At 40.3% G+C, this 22,310-nt stretch overlaps 1 protein-coding gene across 9 annotated transcripts in view; it reads left to right on the forward strand.

Moving 5' to 3' along the window:
- Window positions 1-22,310, forward strand: part of TRAK1 (trafficking kinesin protein 1) — a 140,177-nt gene that overhangs the window by 70,136 nt on the left and 47,731 nt on the right. For 7 of the 9 annotated variants that reach the window (XM_020987374.2, XM_020987366.2, XM_020987368.2 and 4 more), the window contains 3 exons: window positions 16,874-16,950; window positions 20,316-20,432; window positions 22,009-22,109. In XM_020987374.2, the coding sequence (XP_020843033.1) occupies window positions 16,900-16,950; window positions 20,316-20,432; window positions 22,009-22,109 (269 nt within the window). In that variant the 5' untranslated portion in view covers window positions 16,874-16,899. Of the gene's footprint in view, window positions 1-60; window positions 511-16,873; window positions 16,951-20,315; window positions 20,433-22,008; window positions 22,110-22,310 lie in introns of those variants that run through there. The other 2 variants (XM_020987369.2, XM_078151712.1) reach the window with 2 other exon arrangements.

Genomic DNA, 22,310 nt, shown 5'->3' on the forward strand with positions numbered 1-22,310 from the left:
AAAAGCTTAAAAATTGACAGTCTCCTCTCCCAATCTACCATTTTGGAATCTTGGTTTAGAAGAAGCCCCAAACCACTGGCTCTTCTGTGCAATAGGAGGTTAGGCATGTTTTAAGAGGGTGATGGCTCTTTGCCAATTCCCCTTCCTCTCCCTCATCCTGATCCTCATCCCCCCAGGCAATCTGCGATTCCCTTTTAGGCGAGAAAGTTGTGGGGCACGACAATATAGCCCTTTGCACAGATAAATCACCCAGGATATTGGCATGGCATGGTCGCTGCCCAGGAGAATTTCCAGGCTGCTGGGAGTGTGCTTAGGTCACTGCACAGATGGCACCTCCACTGAGGTGGCTGGGAGGTATCCCAGTGTCAAAGGCTTAGGACAATGATCCGACTTTAGCAATGTCATTGAAAGAATTGGGAAATGAAGAAGAGTGTTTTGAGTACGACTGTGACAATGAACCGAGGAAGCCTGTCCTCGTTAAGCATGAAAGCCTGGACCTCTTGGAAGAGGGTAAATATGTTACTTTGTCTTAAACTTCTGCTTTTTCCTTTTCCAAGCCTGATGGGCTTGAACATTAGTTTATTCTTCTAGTAGGCGGTTTGCTGCCTCAAGTTAGTTTCTTGTGTCTTCATAGTGTAAGTTGGATTAAGTAGTGGCTATAATGTTTGTGTTATTTTATTTTGAATGGATGGAACATCTCTAAAAAAATGCAGATTAGAGTAAAAATACAAAAGTTTTTTCTCTCTAGTTAACCTTAGGGACTTCTACTTGTAACAGGAGTTTTTAACCAGGGGTCTGTGAACTTTTAAAATATTTTGATAACTGTATTTCAATATAATTGGTTTTCTTTGTAATGTCACGTTTTAAACGCATTGTTCTGCGGAGTCCACAGGCTTCCCCAGACTGTCAGAGAGGTCCATGATACACAAAAGGTTAAGAACTCACTTACAGCCTTGAAACAGGGGCTTTCTGATTAAATTAAGATTTGTAACATAGAAATCATAGAATTCTCTGGGTAGAATGGGAGTTCGAGGAAAATCAATACAGCCTTGACGCTTGTATTCCCAGCCCCTCATGCCTGGACTTAATAATTAATTGTTGATTGCTTTGATCTTTGGAAGTGCTTTCGGCTCCTGTTCTTCAGAATAAATAATAGGGCAGTCTTTCAAAATCCAGATTTATGGGTAATGTGTTTTCAGGTATAGGCATAATTTTTATTTGAAAAGATGTTAATAATTGGGCTCATATTCAGTGTTGTCATAGAAAACAAGGAAGATGACAAGAGAAATCTAGCCAGAGGACTGGACATGGGCTTGAATAAAGTCTGGCTCATTTAAATTGATGGAGAATTGAGCCCATTACGTGCAGAAAGGTGAAAGAAGACACCCATTAGGCAAACTTGAAATTTTACTTGGATGAAGACTTTGCTCTGAGATTGGAAATGATTGAGTAATGTAGAATTATGTAATTAGGTTGTAACTGTAGAATTATGACTGGGTTCAGATTCGTTTACTAACACAAGTAACAAGATAATATTAACAAGTTATTATTATTTATTGATTCTAGCTATATGATACCCTTCTTTAAATTCACTCACTTTGCCCCCCATCCCTCCAAATAAAATGATTTTTCATATACAATGAAAATGTATACTATATACAATAGTATGTGAAAAATATTTTCCACATGCAATGGTATATGAAAAATAATTGTCATATACAATTATGCATATGGAAAAATAAGATTTTATATATGATTATGTATATGAAAAATAAAATATAGACAGAGACTGGTGGGTTTTTGTTTATTTGTTTATTTTTGCTCTACTTTGAGGTCCTAATTGCTTAATAAGTGCTTCCTGTTTGATAGTTGTTGTTTTAATTAAATTGAGTGTGCATTGTTGAAGTGAAATTATTCCTTAGGATTTTTTTTTTGGTGGGGGGGAATAACTCAGTTTTCTTTAAGGCTTTCATTTTCTTTGGAATTTAATTTACTCTCAGTCATTTAGTTCTCCTACCCTCTCTCCCACTCTATTTAGTGACGTTTCCTTTATCAGTAAGTCCCAGTTTCCTCAGACTTTTTTCTTGTGTGGCACTGAAGGACTATTGAGTTTTCCTTGGGGACGGGATCTGAGAGGTCTTTAAACTGGAAGGACCGGTATCTCCTTCATTCTTGTGGTTCACACTGGGTTCCACCTCTACTATCTGCTGAACTTCTCCCAGTGCCATTAGCTGCTAGACCATAAGCTTCCTGAGGGCAGGGACGTCTTTTGGATTTGTCTTTGTCTCCCAATGTCTTGCACAGAGTAGGCACCTAATAAATACTTGGTGGATTGCACAGGATCATAGATAGTCTTTTTTTTTTTTATCATGCCTGGGATCTTGGGTTGTATCATGGTGGGGTAAATCCTTTGTGTTTTCTTTGCTAGTTGTTGGTGATGCCACTAAATTTAAAAACCTGATAGTGATTCAAAAGGAACTTGATTTGATGCCCAGAAAGATGCTGGGGATGCAATCTCAGAGTTGAAAAGGCCAATCTGTGGTTAAGAATTAGGGTTTTCTAATACGAATCTGTTTTTCCTGGAAAAGTAAGTGTGGTGGGTATCTCTTTCGATCACAGAGAGTTTTACACAGTCTAATAAAGCTAAAATTTAAAAATGGTCTCTTAATGACTGAAACTATGGTTTAAAATTTTTTTATTTTATATATATTTTTAATATTGCCTGCATTTTATACTGTTTCCCTCCTTCCTGTCCCACTTAGAGAGCCAATCCTTATAACAGAAAATGAACAGAATAAAAAATAGTTTGGAAAAACTAATCAATACATTGAAAAAGTCTGAACGTCTCTGTAGTTTTGCATATTCATGGTTCCTCCCTGCTTCTGGAAAGCAGGGAGGAAGTGAATTCCCATATCTCTTTATTTGATGCAAGCTTGATTATTATAACTTAAAAGCATTTAGTTTCTGTGGTTCTGTTGTTTTGCCTCTCCATTTACGTTGTTGTAACAGGCTTGTATATGGTTGTGCTGTTTCTGCTTGATTTACTTTTCATCCCACATTTCTCTGCATTCACTGTAATAATAGTTTCTATTAAGAAAAATTTAACCTAAATTTAACACCAGCTAAAATCATCATTTCCATATAAAAATTGGACAAAGGATTATACAAGAAACTGTGAATCTCTTACATACAGTTTGCATTTTATTTGAGGCATGATAGAATTCAACTTGGAACTTTCAGAGCTGTCCTGCTTGTCCCTTTCCTTCTGCTTTCTTTTAAGCATTTAAAAAAAAATTCTTCGATGACCCCCTTGTTTTTTTTTTTTTGTCAATTTTATCACTGGCCCTCTTAACTCCCCCTGCCTCAACTGGGGGGAAAAAGACAAAAACAAAATCCTTGTTACAAATATGCATAGTCAGGCAAAACAAATTCCTATATGATGGCTTTGTCTGAAAATATGTGTCTCCTTCTGTACCTCGAGCCCACCATCATTAGATGGTGGGTAGCATGCATCATGTACCTTCTAGAGTCATTCCACTGATCAGTTCTTGAATTTTTTCAAAATTGTTTTTCTTTACATATTACAGTTATCATACATGTTATTCTGCTTACCTCTATTCATCATCTTTTTTTTTTTGGCTAGGCAATGGGGTTAAGTGACTTGCCCAGGGTCACACAGCTAATACATGTTATGTGTCTGAGACTGGATTTGAACTCAGGTCCTCCTGAATCCAGGGCCGGTGCTCTATCCACTGTGCCACCTAGCTGCCCCATCATTATTTTTTTTTTTATATATAACGCAGTAACGTATCATTAGGCTCATGGGCCTAAATGGTTTAATTATTCCCCAATCTGTCCAGTTCTTTGCTATCACAAAAATAGTGCACTATAAGTAATCTTGTTGTTATATATCTTTTTGGTTTTATGTATTTTTATATGGCATATATAGTTTATTACTATATGCTTTTGGGATTATGACTAGAAGAGAAATCTCTGGATCATAGGGTGTGGACAATTTAGTCACTTTCTTCTCAGAATGACCAAGTGCTTTCTAGAATGATCAAATCAACTCACCACTCCACCAGGAAGAGAGCATTAGTGTGCTTTACACGGTATAGACAGGGGCATTTATTTGTTGGGCAGTGAGTGTATGTAGGTGAGTGACTGGATTGTTGGCTTACCCCTTTCCCTAGAGTAAAAGCAGTCAACCTTTTTGCCTTGGTCTACTCAGGGAGGCTTGGCTGCAGCTAGAAAGGACTAAATGCTGTCACCAAGTACGTTTGCATGAGAAAGGTCCTAGCTTGAGAGAGAGAGTAGGAGAGAGATTTTTGTAACAAGTAGCATATATTCTGATATATCTCAGATTCCCAACTTTCTCCAGGAAAAACTTTTAATGAAGCACAACTTTTGTGGTTTTTCTCACCTTTGCACTTTCTCTGCTGCCACAACATAGCTCCAAAATCACTCATTGAATTGCCAATTAGTGGCATTCAGGATGGCTATCGAGATAGAAGGATTTGCCAGGAACCTGTATTGTGGAGTTTGGTGTCTCAGGTCTTACAGCCTGTCAGAAATTCATACTAGTGGAGGCCAGAGAATGCTGTCTTGGATGAAAGAGAGCTTGGCGTAATGGAGACTGGGCAGCTGCTTGAATCTTTAGGAGGAAGAGGAGTGGGTACTGTGGAAATAGTTTTGGATTCTGTGAGACTGTAGGCAAGTCACATAGCTTTCCAGGCCTCAGTATAGTCATCTGTGAAATGGGAGGGTTGGAGTAGGTAACCTCTAAAGTCTCTTTCATATTTAAATATCTGATACTAGGTCCCCTCTGAAACATACTAGCTATGTGATCCCTGGCAAAGCACAAGCTCTCAGTGACTCAGCAGAGGGGATTCCCACCCCAAGAGTTTCCAAAGTAGATGAAATCATATCCTAAACATCCTGGATATTTTGTTAAAATTTTTTGTAGTATCTATATATAATAGCACGTATGTTCCATCGAAAATTCTGAAAATTTTGTTAATCTCTTTTCCTCATTTCCCCTCAACCACATTTAAAGTGTATAAAAATTACACGAGTCTTAGAGCAGATGCTAGGTGGTGAGGGGTTAGTGTGCAGGGCCTGCAGTCAGGAAGACCTGAATTCAAATCTGACTTCAGAGATTTACTAGCTGTGTGACCCTGGGCAAGTCATTTAACCCTGTTTGCCTCAGTTTCCTCATCTGTAAAATGAGCTGGAGAAGGAAATGGCAAAACCACTCGAGTAGTATCTCTGCCAAGAAAACTCCAAGTGGGGCCATGAAGAGTTGAACACAACTGAAAAAATGACTGAATAGAAAAGACAGTTTTTATGTGAGAGAGCCTTTGTGTCAAAGAACGTTTCTTAGGTTTGGTGGAGTGCTTTAACATCATTAATTATGCTTCAATGAGGAATTAAAAAAACCCCAAAACCCAATATAGGGATAGAGCCTTGAAAGATTTGTCTGAATAGCTTGGCACCCTGGGTAAGCAATGTATTGGGTGTCTGTGTCTGAGCACAGGGGGACATTTCACACAGGAATCTTCTGTTGGTTCCAAGGCTGGGGAATTAAATGAATAAGTAAATTCCTAGAGATTGAGAGGAATTTCCCTGACAACTGATTTTCCCTCTTACAGTATTCAGCGTCTGTGCCAATGCTGTGTTGTACAGTGAAAACGTCCTCAGGTCAGCTTCCAGAAGAAAGGGAAGGATGAGGGCTGGCAAAGACCAGCCACAGGTCCTCTCTGGTAGAGCGCTGGGAGTACTCCAAGTGTGTTCTTATTGTGCAGGCGGGGTGGACCACAGAGCCAGATGTGGGGCGTGGTCATGTAGTTCAAGTCTGGTCCCTAGAGGGGCAAATGCAGAGGGTAAGGCTGGAAATTACCCCTGTTTGGTTCACTGTCTGTTGGGTCACTCTGTTGCTATTGGAAATTTATTAAGCCGTCTCTGTTGACCAAATAGGCATTTGGATGTCAAAGAATCTGGGTTTGAATTCTGGCTGTACTCCTTACTGTGGCCTTGGGCATGTTATTTATTGTCTCTAGGCCATAATTTGTCTGTCAAATGAATGTTTAAAGGTCCCTTCTGGTGCTAACTCTATGATTTATGACATGATGATCCTAGAACTTTCAGGGTGAGTCTCCACATAGTTTCAAAGGTACTGAGTTGGCCTTGTGTGCTATTCTGAACCCACCCCACATTTCAGACATTTAATTTCTCTACTGGCAAAATGCTCAGCTAGGTGGTGCAGTGGCTCAAGTACCAGGCCTGGAATCAGGAAGACTCATCTTCCTGAGTTCAAATCTGGCCTCAGACACTTCCTAGCTGTGGGATCCTGGGCAAATCACTTATCCCTGTTTGCCTCAGTTTCCCCATTTGTAAAATGAGCTGGAAAAGAAAATGGCAAACCATTCCAGTATCTTTGCCAAGAAAGCCCCCAGATGGGGTCATGGAGAGTTGGACATGACTAAACAACAATAATTGGCAAAATATGGCTCTGTTGTAGATTTTCAGTTGTTTTTATTCTCAGTTCTATGTTTAATTTTAAGTAACTATCTTTTTTAACCTTTACTGACTAAACATGTTGTATCTCTAGTTCTTGGTACATAGCAGGTGCCAAATAAATGCTTGTGGATTGAGTGCGCCTCTCTGCCTCAACACCCTCTCCCCTAGTTCTGTGCACCTTCGCGTCTGCCTCCTTGAAGCCTCCATGTTTCAGAGTTACCTTTCGCTCAGCCTTCTTTCAGAGGGGAAAGTGGTTAGCTTCCCAGTGTAGTGTTAATAACTAATGAATGCATAGTAGGTAACCAGCCTCTTTACCACTCTGAGAGGCTAACCTGCCTCTCCCTTGTAGCATGGAGACATCACTAAACAAATATTGTTGGATCTCCAAGTGTAGATAAATTGAGACTGATAATTCTGCTAAGGAATTTACAGCTCACTCGCCTTCCTTTACATTACATTTATTAGAGCTTCTCAGGAGTTCCTGTTAATAAGAAACCAGTACAGACCAAATACTGCCTTGTTACAATGGCAGTGTTTGTGCCAAGAGGATGTTTCCAGTCAGCAGTCCAAGAGAGAAGCCCGACCAGGATATTTGTGTCTAGGCCTAGGGTTTATAACAGTGTATTTAATTTTTTTAAATGTGGTCATAAAACACATCATTCTTTGGCCCGACCTCCTCTTCATCCCATCTAGTCAACATTGAAATTTGCTCTTTATAAACCACTGGACCTTCTTCCTTTCCTGAGAAAATCTCTATTTATGACTGGGCTATCCATGCAATGAACCTCTAACTAGGCTAGACACAGCAGAATGTTTCTCAGGGTGGCCACCCAGAGGTCTTGATGTGAAGCTGGCCTGGTTTGCCCATTCTGCTCAAGGAGTAGAGGAATATTTAATAAGGAAAAACCTTTGAAGAGCTATTTTTTGTAGGACTCATTCGGGACATGTTGGCATCTTTTGCTGTGGTTACTAACTTAGGATTTCACTGGGGCTTGGTTATACGTGTGAACTCCCACTGACAATGCAGATCACAATTTACAGTCACAGAGAGTTGTCTGAAACTCTGGAAGATTAAACCAGTCACACAGCTGGTGAGTGTCAGAACTTAAAAACATTATAGCGATGAGAGTAGCCAAAGGGGGAAACATTACAGGTGAAGAAAAGTGGGGAAAGAGGTCCATGTGCAGGGTGGTAGTCTGGTAGATAATCCTCTATCACTCACCTCCGTTTTTTAATACGAACAGCAAAATATTGACCTGAGAGCCAGCTGCAAGCATCATGGCCAGTGTGGGATAGTCTATTTATTTACAGTTTCTTGTGGATAGTGAAGTGTCCTTGTATTGATGGTCTGGTAAATCTTGATAGGAATTTGAAAAACAAACTAAACCCCTCCCCTCCAAAAAAAAAAGGTTTAAAAAATGCTGCTGAATTAATTATTTTGTAAAGATCTATTGAATGTTTAATCAAGATGAAGGTTGAGTTTTATAGGTGTATTTCAGATTTTAACAAAAACAAAACTGGGATTTTTCTTTTAATGATAAATTATATAAATTATTTTAATGTTCCAGATAGTGTTAGAATCATCACAGGAATCCACTGCCCTTTCTTTCTACTGTGACATATGGAAAGAACAGTGGGTCAGGAGTTGGAGGATCTAGGAAAGTCACTTTACCGTTCCTGGCCTCTGTTTCCCCATTTGCAAAACTGATCTCTTATCCCCTATGATGGCTGATCTCTAGCCTTTCCAGCTTTAAATAGAATATATGATCCTAAGGTACATAGCGCTGGCTCTTGTCCGTGACTTGGGAGTGCTGAGCCAGCAGGAGGGATCTTACTTGTGAACACATTGGTTAAGACTTAGTAAATATGCGGTTTTTTTTTAAACCCCAGACTTAAATAGGGCTTAATTTGGCCCAGTGGATAGAGCACTGGGCCTGGAATTAGGGAGACTTGTCTTCTTGGGTTCAAATGTGGCCTCAGATATTTTCTTGCTGTGTGGCCCTGGGCAAGTCACTTCACCCTGTGTGTCTCAGTTTCCTCATCTGTAAAATGAGCTGGAAAAGGAAATGGCAAACCAATCCTGTGTCTCTGCCAAGAAAACCCCACATGGGAGTGTGAGTAGTCAGCCAGGACTGAAACAACTGAACAGCGTCTTAAGGCTTACAGATCAAGTGACAGGGGAGGACTAATTACCCCATTTTTCACGACGTTCTTCCGCCTACCTTTCTTTTCAAGAGAACTGTTTGTCCAACTCTGATTATAACACTCGACTAGGACTATTACCATAGCAAAATATTTGCTGAGCCTGGTTCCCTAGAGTGAAAAAACAAACAGAAAATGAAGTAGGCCTTCTTCTCATTCCTTACCTTCCGCCCTGCGGCGTTTTGGGAAGGTGGAAGGAACCCCGGGCTTGGTTTTTGAATTCTAGCTTAGTCATTTAGCACTAGCTTTGTTATCTACGGTAACTTTTGGGTCAGAGCCTTACTTCTAGGCTCCTTAATTTTGTGTATGTGTGTGTCATGGACCCCATTTGTCCAGGTGGTGAAACCAAGAATATTTGTTTTAAAATAATTTTTTAAAATGTTAAATTTCATTTTTTGTTGTTGTTGTTCACTTGTTTCATTTGTGTTTGATTCTTTGTGACCTCATTTGAGGTTTTCTTGGCAAAGATACTGGTGTATTTGGCTATTTCCTTCTCCAGCTCATTTTACAGATGAGGAAACTAAGGCGAACAGGGTTAAGTGACTTGCTCAGGGTCACACAGTTAGTAAATATCTGAGGTCAGATTTGAACTCAGATCTTCCTGACTCCAGGCTGGGCGCTCTATCCACGGTGCCACCAGCTGCCTATAAATTTCATTTAGTGATCAGTAAAAATAAAAATGTAATTTCTTCCTCCACATCCCAGTTCACAGACCCTTGACATTTATCCATGGGTCCCTTGGGAGTTTGTGGCCCCTTAGGTTAAGAACCCCTGCCATACAGCTAGAAGCAAACATAGAGTTCATCTAGACCAACCCTTTTATTTTACAGGTCAGGAAGCTGAGGTCCAGTGAGATGAACACCTTACCTAAGGTGGTGTAGGTAGGAAATCTTCAGTCAGTGTCCGAGCCTAGGGTTTAAATCCAAGTTCTCATCTAAATTTAGCAGCCTTACCACTGTATCACATCCCTTTCCTTTACCTGACCCTGGCCTCTTAACTGACACCCCATCTTCACTGGCCCTCTCCTGTACCTGGAATTCTTTCCTTCTTCATCCTCTGTCTCCCAACTTCCTGGCTTCCTTCAAGTCTCAGCTAAAATCTCACCTTCTACAGGAAGCCTTTCCCTGTCCTCCTTAATTCTAGTCCCTTCCCTCTGTTATTTTTTCCCATTTATCCTATCTCTCTTGTATGTACAGCTGTTTTCATGTTGTCTCCACCATTAGACTGAGTGCCTTGAGAACAGAGACTGTCTTTTATGGAAGAACCCAAATCAATCCATCAGCATATGTTTTTTTGAGTTCTGATGGACTTCTCTGTAGTCGACTAGCTCAGTAGTGTCTGAGGTGGGATCTGAGCCCAATTCTTCAACTCTGCTCTCTTCTCCCTACGATATGCTACTTCTAAAGTAGAAATTCCCAAGCAGTAGCAATCATTGATGGTTTCATAAATGGTCCAGGAGGCCTTGAAAGATGGGGAAAAGTTGCATAGGCAGAGCAGGGGTAGGGCATTTCTGGAAAGGGGAAAAAAAAGTTTTGATGCCATGGTTTCACAGAGTGATGAGAAAGCTTATGGTTGAGTTGGGCCAAAACATGGAATTCAGTTCAATTCAACAATTGTTAAGTGGGAATCTTTGAATGCCACTTTAAAGAGGTTGGACTGTTTCCTATAAGAAATTGGCAGTGATTGAAGTCTTTTCAGTAGGACAGCCCTTGGATCTGAGATGAGCTTCTTGTATTCGATTAATTTGACCATAGCGTTGGAGGAGAGATAGGATGGGGTAGAGTCTGGTGCTGGAGCAGTCAACTAGGAAGCATCCAGCAGAATCTCTTCCAGGAATAGCCCTGGCTCCATATTCAATCTGTCTGTGTTGGCAGCTTCTCTTCTAGAAACCTGAATCTCTTTTGCATCTCTGGGGCAAGTGGCTGTCCATCTTCCTTAAGATGTCTTAGAGGCATATGTGGACAAGGGGCTTGAGATTTCCTGAGGCAATCCATCCTACATTTGGACAGTTCAAATATCAAGCAAGGCCATCTGCCCTCATGTAACTTCCACCCAATGGTCCTGGCTTCTGAACAGTCTGAAAGAAGTCTTAAAAAACAGAAAAGGCCAGGATTAAAAAAAAAAAATCTGTGATCTAATCTGGCAAAATGTAGATGGAGCAGAAAAGAGAAAATAATGGGATGAAATGTTTTTGAAGATTCTTACAACAGAACATGATTTCTATGTGTGAGTACGGCTGTGTGCTTTTTACACCGTGCACAGATGAAGACTGTTCTTTGGTCTCTCCTAACACCACTTTCCTATTTTCACAGGTGACTGTTTGTGACTCTGCCTCCTAGACTTGTCTGTCCTCAGCTAAAAAACATTTGCTCAAGTGGAACTCTTTCTGACCTTCCATCTCTCTCTCTCTCTCTCTCTCTCTCTCTCTCTCTCTCTCTCTCTCTCTCTCTCTCTCTCTCTCTCTCTCTCTCTCTCTCTCTCTCTCTGCCCCCCCTCCCCCTTCAGTAAATGTTTGCCATTATTCCTCTCACTGAAAAGCAAATGCCTCTGAAGTCACTTTTGTTCGTATCTCTTGCTTGAAGTCATGAAGCAAAATTAGCATCTTATTCCTTTTTGTGGTTGCAGTTATTTCTAGAAAAGTGTCATGTTGGAAAGGTGCATTACATCATGGGCTGTGTCCTTCAAAAGCCTCCTCTTGCAATGATTTAGGTACCATTGCCTGGTGCTATAAAACTAGGCACTTAAAAAATGGAAGGAGGGGAACTGTTTGAGTGATCCATCACTGATTCTTTCAGTCAGTCATTCCTTTTTCTAGACTGCCAATGACATTGATGGGAACAAGATGGTGCCTCCTCCCTTTTTCCCCTTCCACAAGCCTTATAGAAACATAGACTAGAGGGGCAGCTAGGTGGCACAGTGGATAGAACACCAGCCCTGGAGTCAGGAGGACTTGAGTTCAAATCCGGCCTCAGACACATAACACCTACTAGCTATGTGACCCTGGGCAAGTCACTTAACCCCATTGCCTAGCCAAAAAAAAAAAAGAAATGAAAAAAGAAAAAATAAAGAAAAAATAAATAAAGAAAAAAAGAAACATAGACTAGGAAAAAAAACCTTAGAAAATTATTGAGATAACTTCTGTGCCTTCATCCAAGACTGCATATACTTCTTCTAGATACATGCCTATTTTTCTCTCACCGGAGAAGGGGAATTCACAACCTTATTTGATAATGTCAGCTCATTTAGAATGGAATATTTTAAACTAAGTTTGGAGAAAAGTGGCTGACTAGAAGGTTTTTACTGTTCAGATTAATTTTCTAAATGATTTGAACTTAAAACTTGTTGCTCAAAGTGCTTTGAGATTCCTGTAGCAAAAGTCATTCCGCCCCGCTCCTGATCCTGCAGTTGCTATCGCTATGCGCTACCTCCCAATTCCTTTGTATATATCTTGTGTCCCCCCCCCAATAGAACTTAAGCTTCTTGAGGACAGGGATTATTTCATTCTTGTCCTTGGATTTTTGACATCTAGTCTAGTGCCTACCATGTAGAAGGTGCTTTCAGTTGTTCAGTCATTTTTAGTTGTGTTGAACTCTTCATGGCCCATTTGGGGTTTTCTCGGCAGAGATACTACTCGAGTGGTTTGCCATTTCCTTCTCCAGCTCATTTTGCAGTTGAGAAAACTGAGGCAACAGGGTTAAGCAACTTGCCCAGGGTCACACAGCTAGGAAGTGTCTGAGACTGTATTTGAACTCAGGTCTTGCTGACTCAGCACTTATTCATCATGCCACCTAGCTGCCTTAGAAGATGCTTAGTGCTACTTCATCGCAATATAAACAATCATTTTATTTAAGTCCTTCCTTCATAAAAGGGACTCAATGACTATAATGCAAATGGGGCACATTTTTCTTAGGGTACACATTTTGATTTAGGTATTGATCAATCCTGATAGTTACTGAATCTTCTGAGCAGACTTAGCTAAGCTGTGGTGACTCGTCCTGTTCAACACTTTCCATTTTCCTAGAGTCTGCCATAGTAACAATATCCTCTTCTGAATTTTGAGGACACTTAGCTGACTTTCATTATAAAGCACTCACCTCAATGACTTCTCTTTCATGATTGGAATAATCAGGCTCTGCTTGGAAATGTTACTGGTCTGTGGAGAAACACATATTTATAATGATACCAGGGATTTCATTATTGGCTGTGTATTAATTAGGTCATAGCTCTGGAGCTGGAAGTCAGCCCAGAAGTATCTGATCCTGTCATTTGACACATGAGGAAACTGAGGCCTGAAAAGTTTTAGTGACTTGCCTATGGTCACACAGGTGTCAGATGTGATATTTAAATCTAAGTCTTTTGATTCCATAGCCATGTAACAGACACTGTCAGATGATGGATGGGTAGAGACTTTGTGAGAAGCATAATTTAATACATATAAAATCAAAATACTATTATGTGCCCCTTTTGGGGAGAGCAGTAAGTTAGACTGCTGTCAGCACTTAGCATAGTGCATGGTACACAGCAAGCACTTAATAAATGCTTTTTGATTGACCAACTATCCTGAGATATAGAAACCTTTGCTCTGATTGGCTAACGCTTTGAGAAAAATATAATTCCAGATTCAGGTTTAATGAAGTCACTCTTCAGCTTCTAAAAAGTGGCATCTCCAGTGGTTTACAGATGCCAAAATGTTACCACTTACCCATTTTTCTCATCTCAGTTGTGGACATATGATGCATCGTATGGTGTGCCACAAGTAAAAATCAATGTTCATGAGCCAAACCTTTGCCTGTTGCAATGATCGGGGATGTTTGTTCTTTGCCTGATTGTCCATTAAATCACTAACTCTGAAGCATTTTAGTGTTTCTTGCCATACAGATCATCCATATTCATGAATAAGTTGATGACTTTGGCCATGCTAACTCCCTATGGCTCTGTGCCCTGATAAACTCCCACAATAGGCTCTGTAGAAGTTCCCCAGAAAATAAGGTGTGGTCATCCTTATTCTCTTCCCACACCTCCAAATAAAGGATGTTACTTGACCTGTGGATCTGCTAGACTGTTGGACTATGTACAGTTGGTGTTGTCTTTTCACTAGAAAGGACTATAGGTATTCCATTGATAGATGGTCATTGCCGTTGACCACCAAGACCCACCCTCCGATAAAACTTTAGTTTGATCATTAGCCCTTTGAAAGCCAAGTGAATGTTGAAAATTGGATCCCTGGACTGCATAGATGGGTCAAGTTAAATGGAGGGAATGCTTGCTCAGATGGGAACCTTTTCTTCTATCAAACTCCTCTTCATTTTGATAGGACCTGAGTTCAAAGGCGCACTGCCTCTGCCTTTGTGATTTTAGTCACTTAATCTCTCAGGGCCTCAGTTTCCTTATTTACAAAATAAGGGGGTTGGATGAGATGACCTCCAAGGTCCTTCTCAGAAGCTGCGATCGTCTGATGTTTTCCTTTTTGCAAATTGCTCACTTATTTCTTTCCCAGTTAACATTAAGCTCCTCGACTATACTGAAACACGATCCTGTTTTGCTTATTTGATGAATCTTATTCCTTTTGTTCACTTTGATTCATGGCATTGACATGATTCATTACACTTCCCCCTCATTTATATCTAATAAGAAATCATTGGTCAACAAAATCTTTAGTCTCGATTTGTGATTTGATCTTTGTAAGGAACTTCCAGTATGGAAACTCCCTTTAGCAATACAGATTGGCAACTATCCTGTACCTTGCAGCTTTGAGTCTGGGTCACTGACAGTTTAACTGACTAGACCATAGTCACACAGCCAATATGTGTCAAAGATAGGACTTGAACTCAGGTCCCCTTGTTGACAAGAATAGCTTGCTGTCAACTATATTATACTACCTAAACAGACAAAAAAAAATTGGCCTTTCTGCATTTGAGCAAATGATGCTCCTTAAGAGAAAGATGTGGGCACATTTTGCCATCTGTTATTGGGTTAGTTTTAGTTACTGGTAGGATGGGAGGTAATATATGAATGGCAGCATAAACAAGTGGTATATAGTAAAAATGGCATACAATAAGCTCTTAAATTATGCTTGTTGACTGACTAGGGGTACTAGTTAACTGATTTGCTCAGGGCCACACATTCGATACATGTCAGAGCTGTATCTAACCTAGTTCTTTCTGGTGGTAACTAGTCTCTAGCTGTTACACCATATTGCCTTTCATTTTTCAGGAATGGGAAACCAAATCTCAAAGAACTAGGTGACCTGCTCAAGGTCACCAACCTTGGTAGATATGGGTCTAAATCCAGTGTTTTGGACTTAAAAATTTCAGCAACATTCTCACTAACATGCTCAGTAGCCATGCTCCATCTTGAGCTGTACCAAGGCATAGTATCATGGTTTTACATGATGAATGATTCATCCTTTTCAATGTATGGAAACCTGTTCCCAACTAGAGTGTGACATACTTTCACGGGTAGTGCACAGAGAGTGACAATGTAAAGTAATTTGAACCTGATTCCATTTACACCAAATTAAACACCTTCCACTATCGTCAAGAAGACCCATTGACTTATTCTTAATTGAAACTCTTGTCTGACATTGAGAAATGGGCTGCCTTGAAGCACTATGCTGGAGCAGGCCATTTAATCAGGCAAGCTAACTCCCTTAACACAGTGGTAGGTTTTTAAGCACTAAAAATGCCCAGGAAAAATGAAAATGTGGAAGATATACAAGCAGCTATTGCTTTTCAATTGTTTGCTTTCATTTTCCTTCCGTTAATTAGAAATCTCCCTGGAGGGTCAGATTTAGAATTGGCTTCAAGGTCACTCTGCCTCCTTCAGGTTGAAAAATCATTCCGTCAGCTCTGCTTTCTCCTGGGTTATTTATTAGAATAATATTTCCACTGGCATTTAATAAAATATTTAGAGCCTATCCCATATCAGGCCAATGTTTTGCAGCTAGTAATACCTTTGACACTGACTTTGTGACATGCTCCAATCCTCAGATGTCCCCCATGAGTGATTACTGAATTTAGATTATTTAGAGAAGTGAAACTAAGGCTTAAATTTTTCCAGTTTTAGTTTATCAGTTAGCATATATTAAGTGCCTTCTGTGTGCCAGGCATGATGTGATAGGCAGTGGGATTGCAAAGATAAAAATGAAGGCAGTCCCTCCCTACGAGGAGTTTTCATCTTACTGAGGGAGACAATATGTTTGCATATGTGTGAGTGTGTAATTATATGTGTAAAATATATGAATGTGTAAAGAAGATCAATAAAAGGTAGTTTGGGGAAGATTGGGAAAAGCCTCAAGAAGAAGATGATGCTTATGTCTCAAAAAATTGTGCCCTTGAAGGCCCTGAATGGATCATTTTCCTAATCCTCCTCCCTCTTCTTTCTGCATGCTTTAACAAAAGAAAATTATTTCAATACAAAATAAACTAAAAGCAATGATTAGCATGCTTAACTCTGTAAATTGACAGTTTGTTGAATTTCCCCTCTTTTGGCAGTTTTTTTTTGAGGGAGGGAAAATGGAGAATAATATTTCATCACTAGCTGCCCCGCTCTACTGCCTACATCCATCTCCTCTGGTCCCTTGCCTCTCCTCTCCCCCCCTCTCTTTTGCCGCCTACCTCCTCTTCCACTTGACTGCAGTGATTTCCCGATGCTGAAAACAACAACAAAAAAATAGCTCATCCTCATTGAAAAAAGTTCAAGTCTCTTATAGCTGAAAAGTGGAAAATGATCTTGAGTCTTGATGACTTAATTGAAGACAGGTGGTCCTTTGGGCAGAATCCCCCGGGTACTCTTCAGACCTACTTATGTGTCCTAATTATGGAGGCAGCTGGTGGTACAGTGTATGGAACTCTGGGCTTGGGATCAGGAAGGACTAACTTCAAATATGGCTTCAGCCATTTACTACCTGTGTGACTCTGGGCAAGTCAACCTCTGCCTCAGTCACCTCAGCTGTAAAATGGGTTAATAATAGCACCTACCTCGGAGGGCTGTTGTGAGGATCTAATGAGATAGTATTTGTAAAAGCACTTAACACAGTGCCTGGTATGCAGTAGGTGCTAAATAAATGCTTATTCCCTTCCTCCCTCACTAATTTCTGAAGTCAATGCCCCAGGTAATGGTTTCATGGTCTTTTTTTGTTTGTTTCTTTCAGTTTTATGTGCTGAGAGAGTGGGCCAGATGACTAAAACATACAATGACATAGATGCCGTGACACGTCTTCTTGAGGAGGTAAGCTTGTCTAGGGACCTGGGTAGGAGCCATTTGTCATGAAAACATTATTGTTTGTTATGTCAAATTCTGCATGGGGGGAGGGGAACATTTGTTGCTGCTACTATTGTTGTAGGTGTTCCTTGCCGCCTAGTAAAATGAGATAGAAGTACAGATCTGGGACACAAATTCGGAGATTTTTTTTTAAGATGTCAATTATAAAGGCATGTTTGTAACACTATATGTATTTGTGAGTGTTTTTCTCCATGTTTGAGAGGCAGACATGAGCAGAAGAGGGAAGGATGAGATTGAGGGTCAGCTAGTAGTAATTCATAATCCTTCCTGTGCTCTCTTTCACGCTTATACACATGCTTACACTCTCACCCTCTACATACAGCATTTACTTTCTGAATTGACTGGAGGCTCTCCAAGGCAGCTTTGGAGGGCAGCCCCGGGGCACTGGGAAGAGCACAAGACTTGCTAAGGAAGACCTGGATTTCGGACTACTTGCCAGCAGGGTAGTTATGTACGAGGCAGATCACGTAACCTTTCAGAGCCTCAGTTTCCTCATCTGTAAAGTGGGGATGATGCTAGCACACGCCACTACTTGACAGAGTTTGTGGAGGAAAGTACTTTGTCAGCTTTTTAGCACTCTGTGGGTTTCCCACTCCACTGGGATTCATCACTTTGCTCAGCTACACCAACTTAAAATAAAAGCAACTGCAGGAAGCTATAAATTATAGGCTAATAATATAGCATTTCATGTGTTTCTCAGAATTAAAAAAAATACCTCTTCCCCTTTCTCATAATATCCTATTTTCTCATTCGCATTATAATGTAATACACAAATAATTTCCTGGAAGATCTGTCCTTTCCCCTTTTATTTATTTATTTATTTATGTATGTTAAAGAAATAAGTACTAATCATGTTAGGTAGTTGTCAGAAAGAGGAAAAATTCCTTTTTCTTGTACTTCTTTCTCACTTTCCCCCATATTTGATTAAGGAAGATCAAAGCAGCTTTTTTTTTCTCAGTAGAACTTAAGAGACCATAATGCAACTTTTCTTAGTGATTTATTTCTCATCAGACTTAGGTTCCCCCCCTTTTCAAATTAGATATAACCATTTTTATCATTCATTTAATCTCTATCAACAGATGTCAGAAAGAGGGCTTATTGTAGCTGAGAGCCCAGGGCAAAGCCCACACCATTCCCTTTGGGAATGGGCACTTTGATTTGCTCTCTGAGCCCTTTCCTTGTACTACTCTTCTAAAAAATTCTTTGCCTCTACTTCCCCACTGCTTTTTGCCATTTCTCTTGGGTTGGAGAAGCCATGATTTTTTTTTCCTTCCTGATACAGTTTCATTGCTCTGGCTGAGCTAGGATGTATAGCCTTAAACTCGTTATCATCAATGAACTATATATATTCTCTAAATTAAAGAGAGGACACCTCAAGGAACTTATATTTTAAGACAGATATGTTGATACAGTAGAATGTACTGTACCACAAAGAGGCCAGGGATTTTTTTGTGTTTGTATCCCCCGCACTTGACTCATAGTAGGTGGCAGATCTGCCACTAAGTGGGGCTAATGGATCCTGGGTAAGCTGGTGAATTATGTTAATGCTATTTCCTCATCAAACCAATCAACAAGTATTTATTAAGGACCTACTATGTGCGGTCACTGTGCTATGTGCTGGGGATACTCACCTACAAGGTACTTCCCGTTTCACTCATTAGAGGAACCAGTGAGACAAGCCATATGTATCTACTTTGTGCTTTTTTTATGTCACAGCCCTATCATGCCAAATTCCCAGTGGACTCAGGTAGAAATGTTTGATGTGTTGCTGCCTTGAAGTTGAACTAGGAGGAGCACGTCTGCCTCAGGAAATGGAATTCTGCACCTTAGGCATTCACCAAAGGTTAGCCAGTGCTGGCCTCTTAAATGATACTCAGATCTTTGGTAGGCTAATGGATTGGCCAGAGCTTGAATTCACTCACAGATTCAACTTGGATAGTGTTACTAAGTACAAGATGGCCAGAGGTCTGGACTCTGGAAAGCGACATCAGAAGCAGATGAAGAAACATTTCAGTCAAGGGTCCTTTGTGATAAATAATGCAACCAATAAAGATAAACCTATTAAGACAGATGAGATACAGATGTGCTTGGATCATAAGGAAAAGTCATCCAAAGAGAAGACAGTACCTCAGATGGCCCCCATTTTTGTGACCAAGGACAGAGAGTGATGGACTGTTAAACCTCTGTGCCACATAGACTAAGGAAGTAAAGTTCCCAGGAGCTTTGTTGATTTAACTCTCCTAGTTTACTGCCCTCCAGACTTCTAAGGCCACCAAACATCTTTTCTGTGCTTACTGTGTATTCGCCAATTTATGTATCTGTTGTCTCCACCATTACAATGTAAGAGCCTTGAGGGCAGGGACTGTTTTGCATGTTGTTGTTTCCCTGGTCCTTAGCACTGTGCCTGATATATTATAAGGATTTAGTAAGTGATCATTGATTGATTGATTCCACTGAGTCCAGCCTTTAGAACCCACATTGTTTCCAGAATGCAGATGTGATTTGTGGGACCTGAATTCCCTTCTGTAATGGTATCTGTCAACTGGACATTAGTATCCAGGAGCTGCTTGATTTAATGGCAGCCTGGTGGCTTTATAAAATTAAGTATATTCCTTTGCATTCTCTTGGGCTCCAAATGACCACGTGAATCTCAGAAAAGTAATTGTATATTCTTAACCATTTTGCTTTGAACTGATACTATAGGCTGACCATTTATTGGAAATTGAGATTTTTATGTTCTCCTCATTTTAAATATTTCCCGAAACTCATAAAGTCTAATGACTTGCAGTTGAAAACAAAATTCTTGGGTTCCCTGTAGACATTTCAGTTCCAAAGAATAAAGAGTATAGTAAGAACTGTGGAGACAAAAACCTTGGTATAACATGCTCCTTGTATCCTTATTACCAGAGCTTGGCTCTCTTACTGGAACATTTTGGTTTTGTCTGAGAAAAAAAATGGGGGTGAAAGCTGTCACCCACATAAAAGTTATTAACAGAAATCTGATCCTTAGGAACAAAAATAGATTTTCCAATTGATCTCAAGACCTCCCTTTCATTTTTATGCCTCAGGTAGACAGATGACAGCTTTCCCGTATTATGTGTAAGGATCTATTTGAGGGGTATTAAATAATAGAAATGAACAGTGAATAATCATTCGCTATTTTAATATACGATTCCTTCCCCCCCCCCCGTGCTTTCACAAAAATCTGTTCGGGGGTGGGGAGAGGGAAGGACTTTGGGAAGATTCAGTGTTGGTGACTAAGTGAGGGGAAAGGTGTTGCATCACCTCTCTTTTCCTTTTGTCTCTGACAGAAAGAGCGGGATTTAGAATTAGCTGCTCGGATTGGCCAGTCATTGTTGAAGAAGAACAAAACTCTGACGGAGAGGAATGAGCTGCTTGAGGAACAAGTCGATCATATCCGGGAAGAGGTAAGACCATCAAGAATGGAAGACCCCAGATATATGGCTGGATATTATGATGCTATGGTAGAATGTAAGCTGCTTGAGGGCAGAGACTTTCTCACCATTGTATTCTATATAGTGCCTAAGCAGAATTGCAGTAGCTCTAAAGAAACATGGGATTTGCAAATTTAGAGCCATCTCCACTCCAAGTGTTCATGTGGACTGTTTGTGCCCGATCTGTGGTAGAGCCTTCTGAGCTCGTGTTGGTCTGATCAGCTACAGTCAGACATACTGTACCCTGACCCCAACATAGTGATGTCATTTTGGTCCTCATTGAGACCAAAGGGCAACAGCCAACCAACCGACAGTGCCTAAGGAAATACCTAGGAAAAGTCTCACATATTACGGTCCAATATTATGATACTACCATGCAACATAATCACCTGGAGGCCATAGACCTTTTCAGCTTTGCATGTATATCTACAGCACACCTCTTAGGCAGATATCTAGTACACAGTAGTCACTTAATGAATGCTTATGGATTGCTTGATTAGAGGGTGGTATATTTTCAATCCTGCCCCTCCCCTCATGTGATCATATTATTGAATTTGCCCTCCTTCTTTCCACTGGCCCAGAAATAGTGACCATATTTTACATAATTACAACTTTAGATACAATGAATTCAAACACATCAGCCACTTCAAGGATTAGTTTTTCACACTAATTGGGATCTAACTGTATGTCAAAATCTCCCATTGCCCTTTTATGCCCCTTCCCAATCTTATTAACATAAGCAAGAATAAACTCAGGTGAAAGGCATTTTGGTGTTTCTTAAATAAGATGATCTTTCTCTCTGTGAAATTAGTCAGTTCTTAAAATAGAGATGAGGAGGCATTTGTGGCTTGTCTGTACCCCTGCTGGAGGCCTTTCCTGTTCCCCCCAGGCATTAGAACCTTCCCCTTAGAGGCTACCTTACATTTACTCTGTATCTATCTTGAATATATCTACAGTTACCCCTTCCACATTGCAACTTTACCCATTGTGGTTATGATATATCATGGGTTGGCATAAGACATTTAATGGGAATTTTTGGGGAGTTTTGCGGAAGCCACAGACAACATGGAAGGCTAGCAGATGACAAAGAAAAAGTTTAGAAACTCAGAAATGCAGAAAATATATGTATAGTATCGTGTAATATCAACATATTTTATCTTTTAGTACCAGAATAATTCAGAATTCTTCTCTGATACTAACAGAGAGCCAAAAAATTTTACATGGATTTTCAAAAATCATGAGGACACTGCATTCCTAACCCCCACTACATGGAAGAGATAACTATACTTATACCATAGCTTATGCCATTAGAGTGGAAGCTTCTTGAGGGTAGGGACTGTTTCTGCTTTTTCTGTGTGTCCCAATGCTTATTATAGGGAGGAGCACATATTAAGTAGTGGGTCAGTTGTATGGAGATAAGACTGTTGGTTTTGACCAATGGTAAATGACTGCTGGGGAGGTTTGGGATAATATGGGAAATCTGAGTATCTGTGGGATCTGCACCTCTCCTGCAAACTGAGTGAAACCTGTCATCCTGCTCTCTATTCAGGTGTCTCAACTGCGTCATGAATTGTCAATGAAGGATGAGCTACTTCAGTTTTACACCAGTGCTGCTGAAGAGAGTGAGCCCGAGTCTGTCTGCTCAACGCCGTAAGTTAATATCCTGGCCCTAGAGCACAAAGCTGACAATTTACCTTTGATACTTGGAGGGGAGCAGGGGGTGAAGTCAAGTACCTTAATAAAAGGGTTATTTCGGGGTGAGGGATTAGTGGTGGTCACTTGGTCTAAACATCTGGTCATAGAATCTAGGTTTACATGCTGTACCTGCTGAGCCCCTCTCTCTGGGCCTCA

The sequence above is a fragment of the Phascolarctos cinereus genome, unplaced genomic scaffold, assembly GCF_003287225.1.
Source record: "Phascolarctos cinereus isolate Bilbo 61053 unplaced genomic scaffold, phaCin_HiC Scaffold_1;HRSCAF=81, whole genome shotgun sequence".
NCBI lineage: Eukaryota > Metazoa > Chordata > Mammalia > Diprotodontia > Phascolarctidae > Phascolarctos > Phascolarctos cinereus.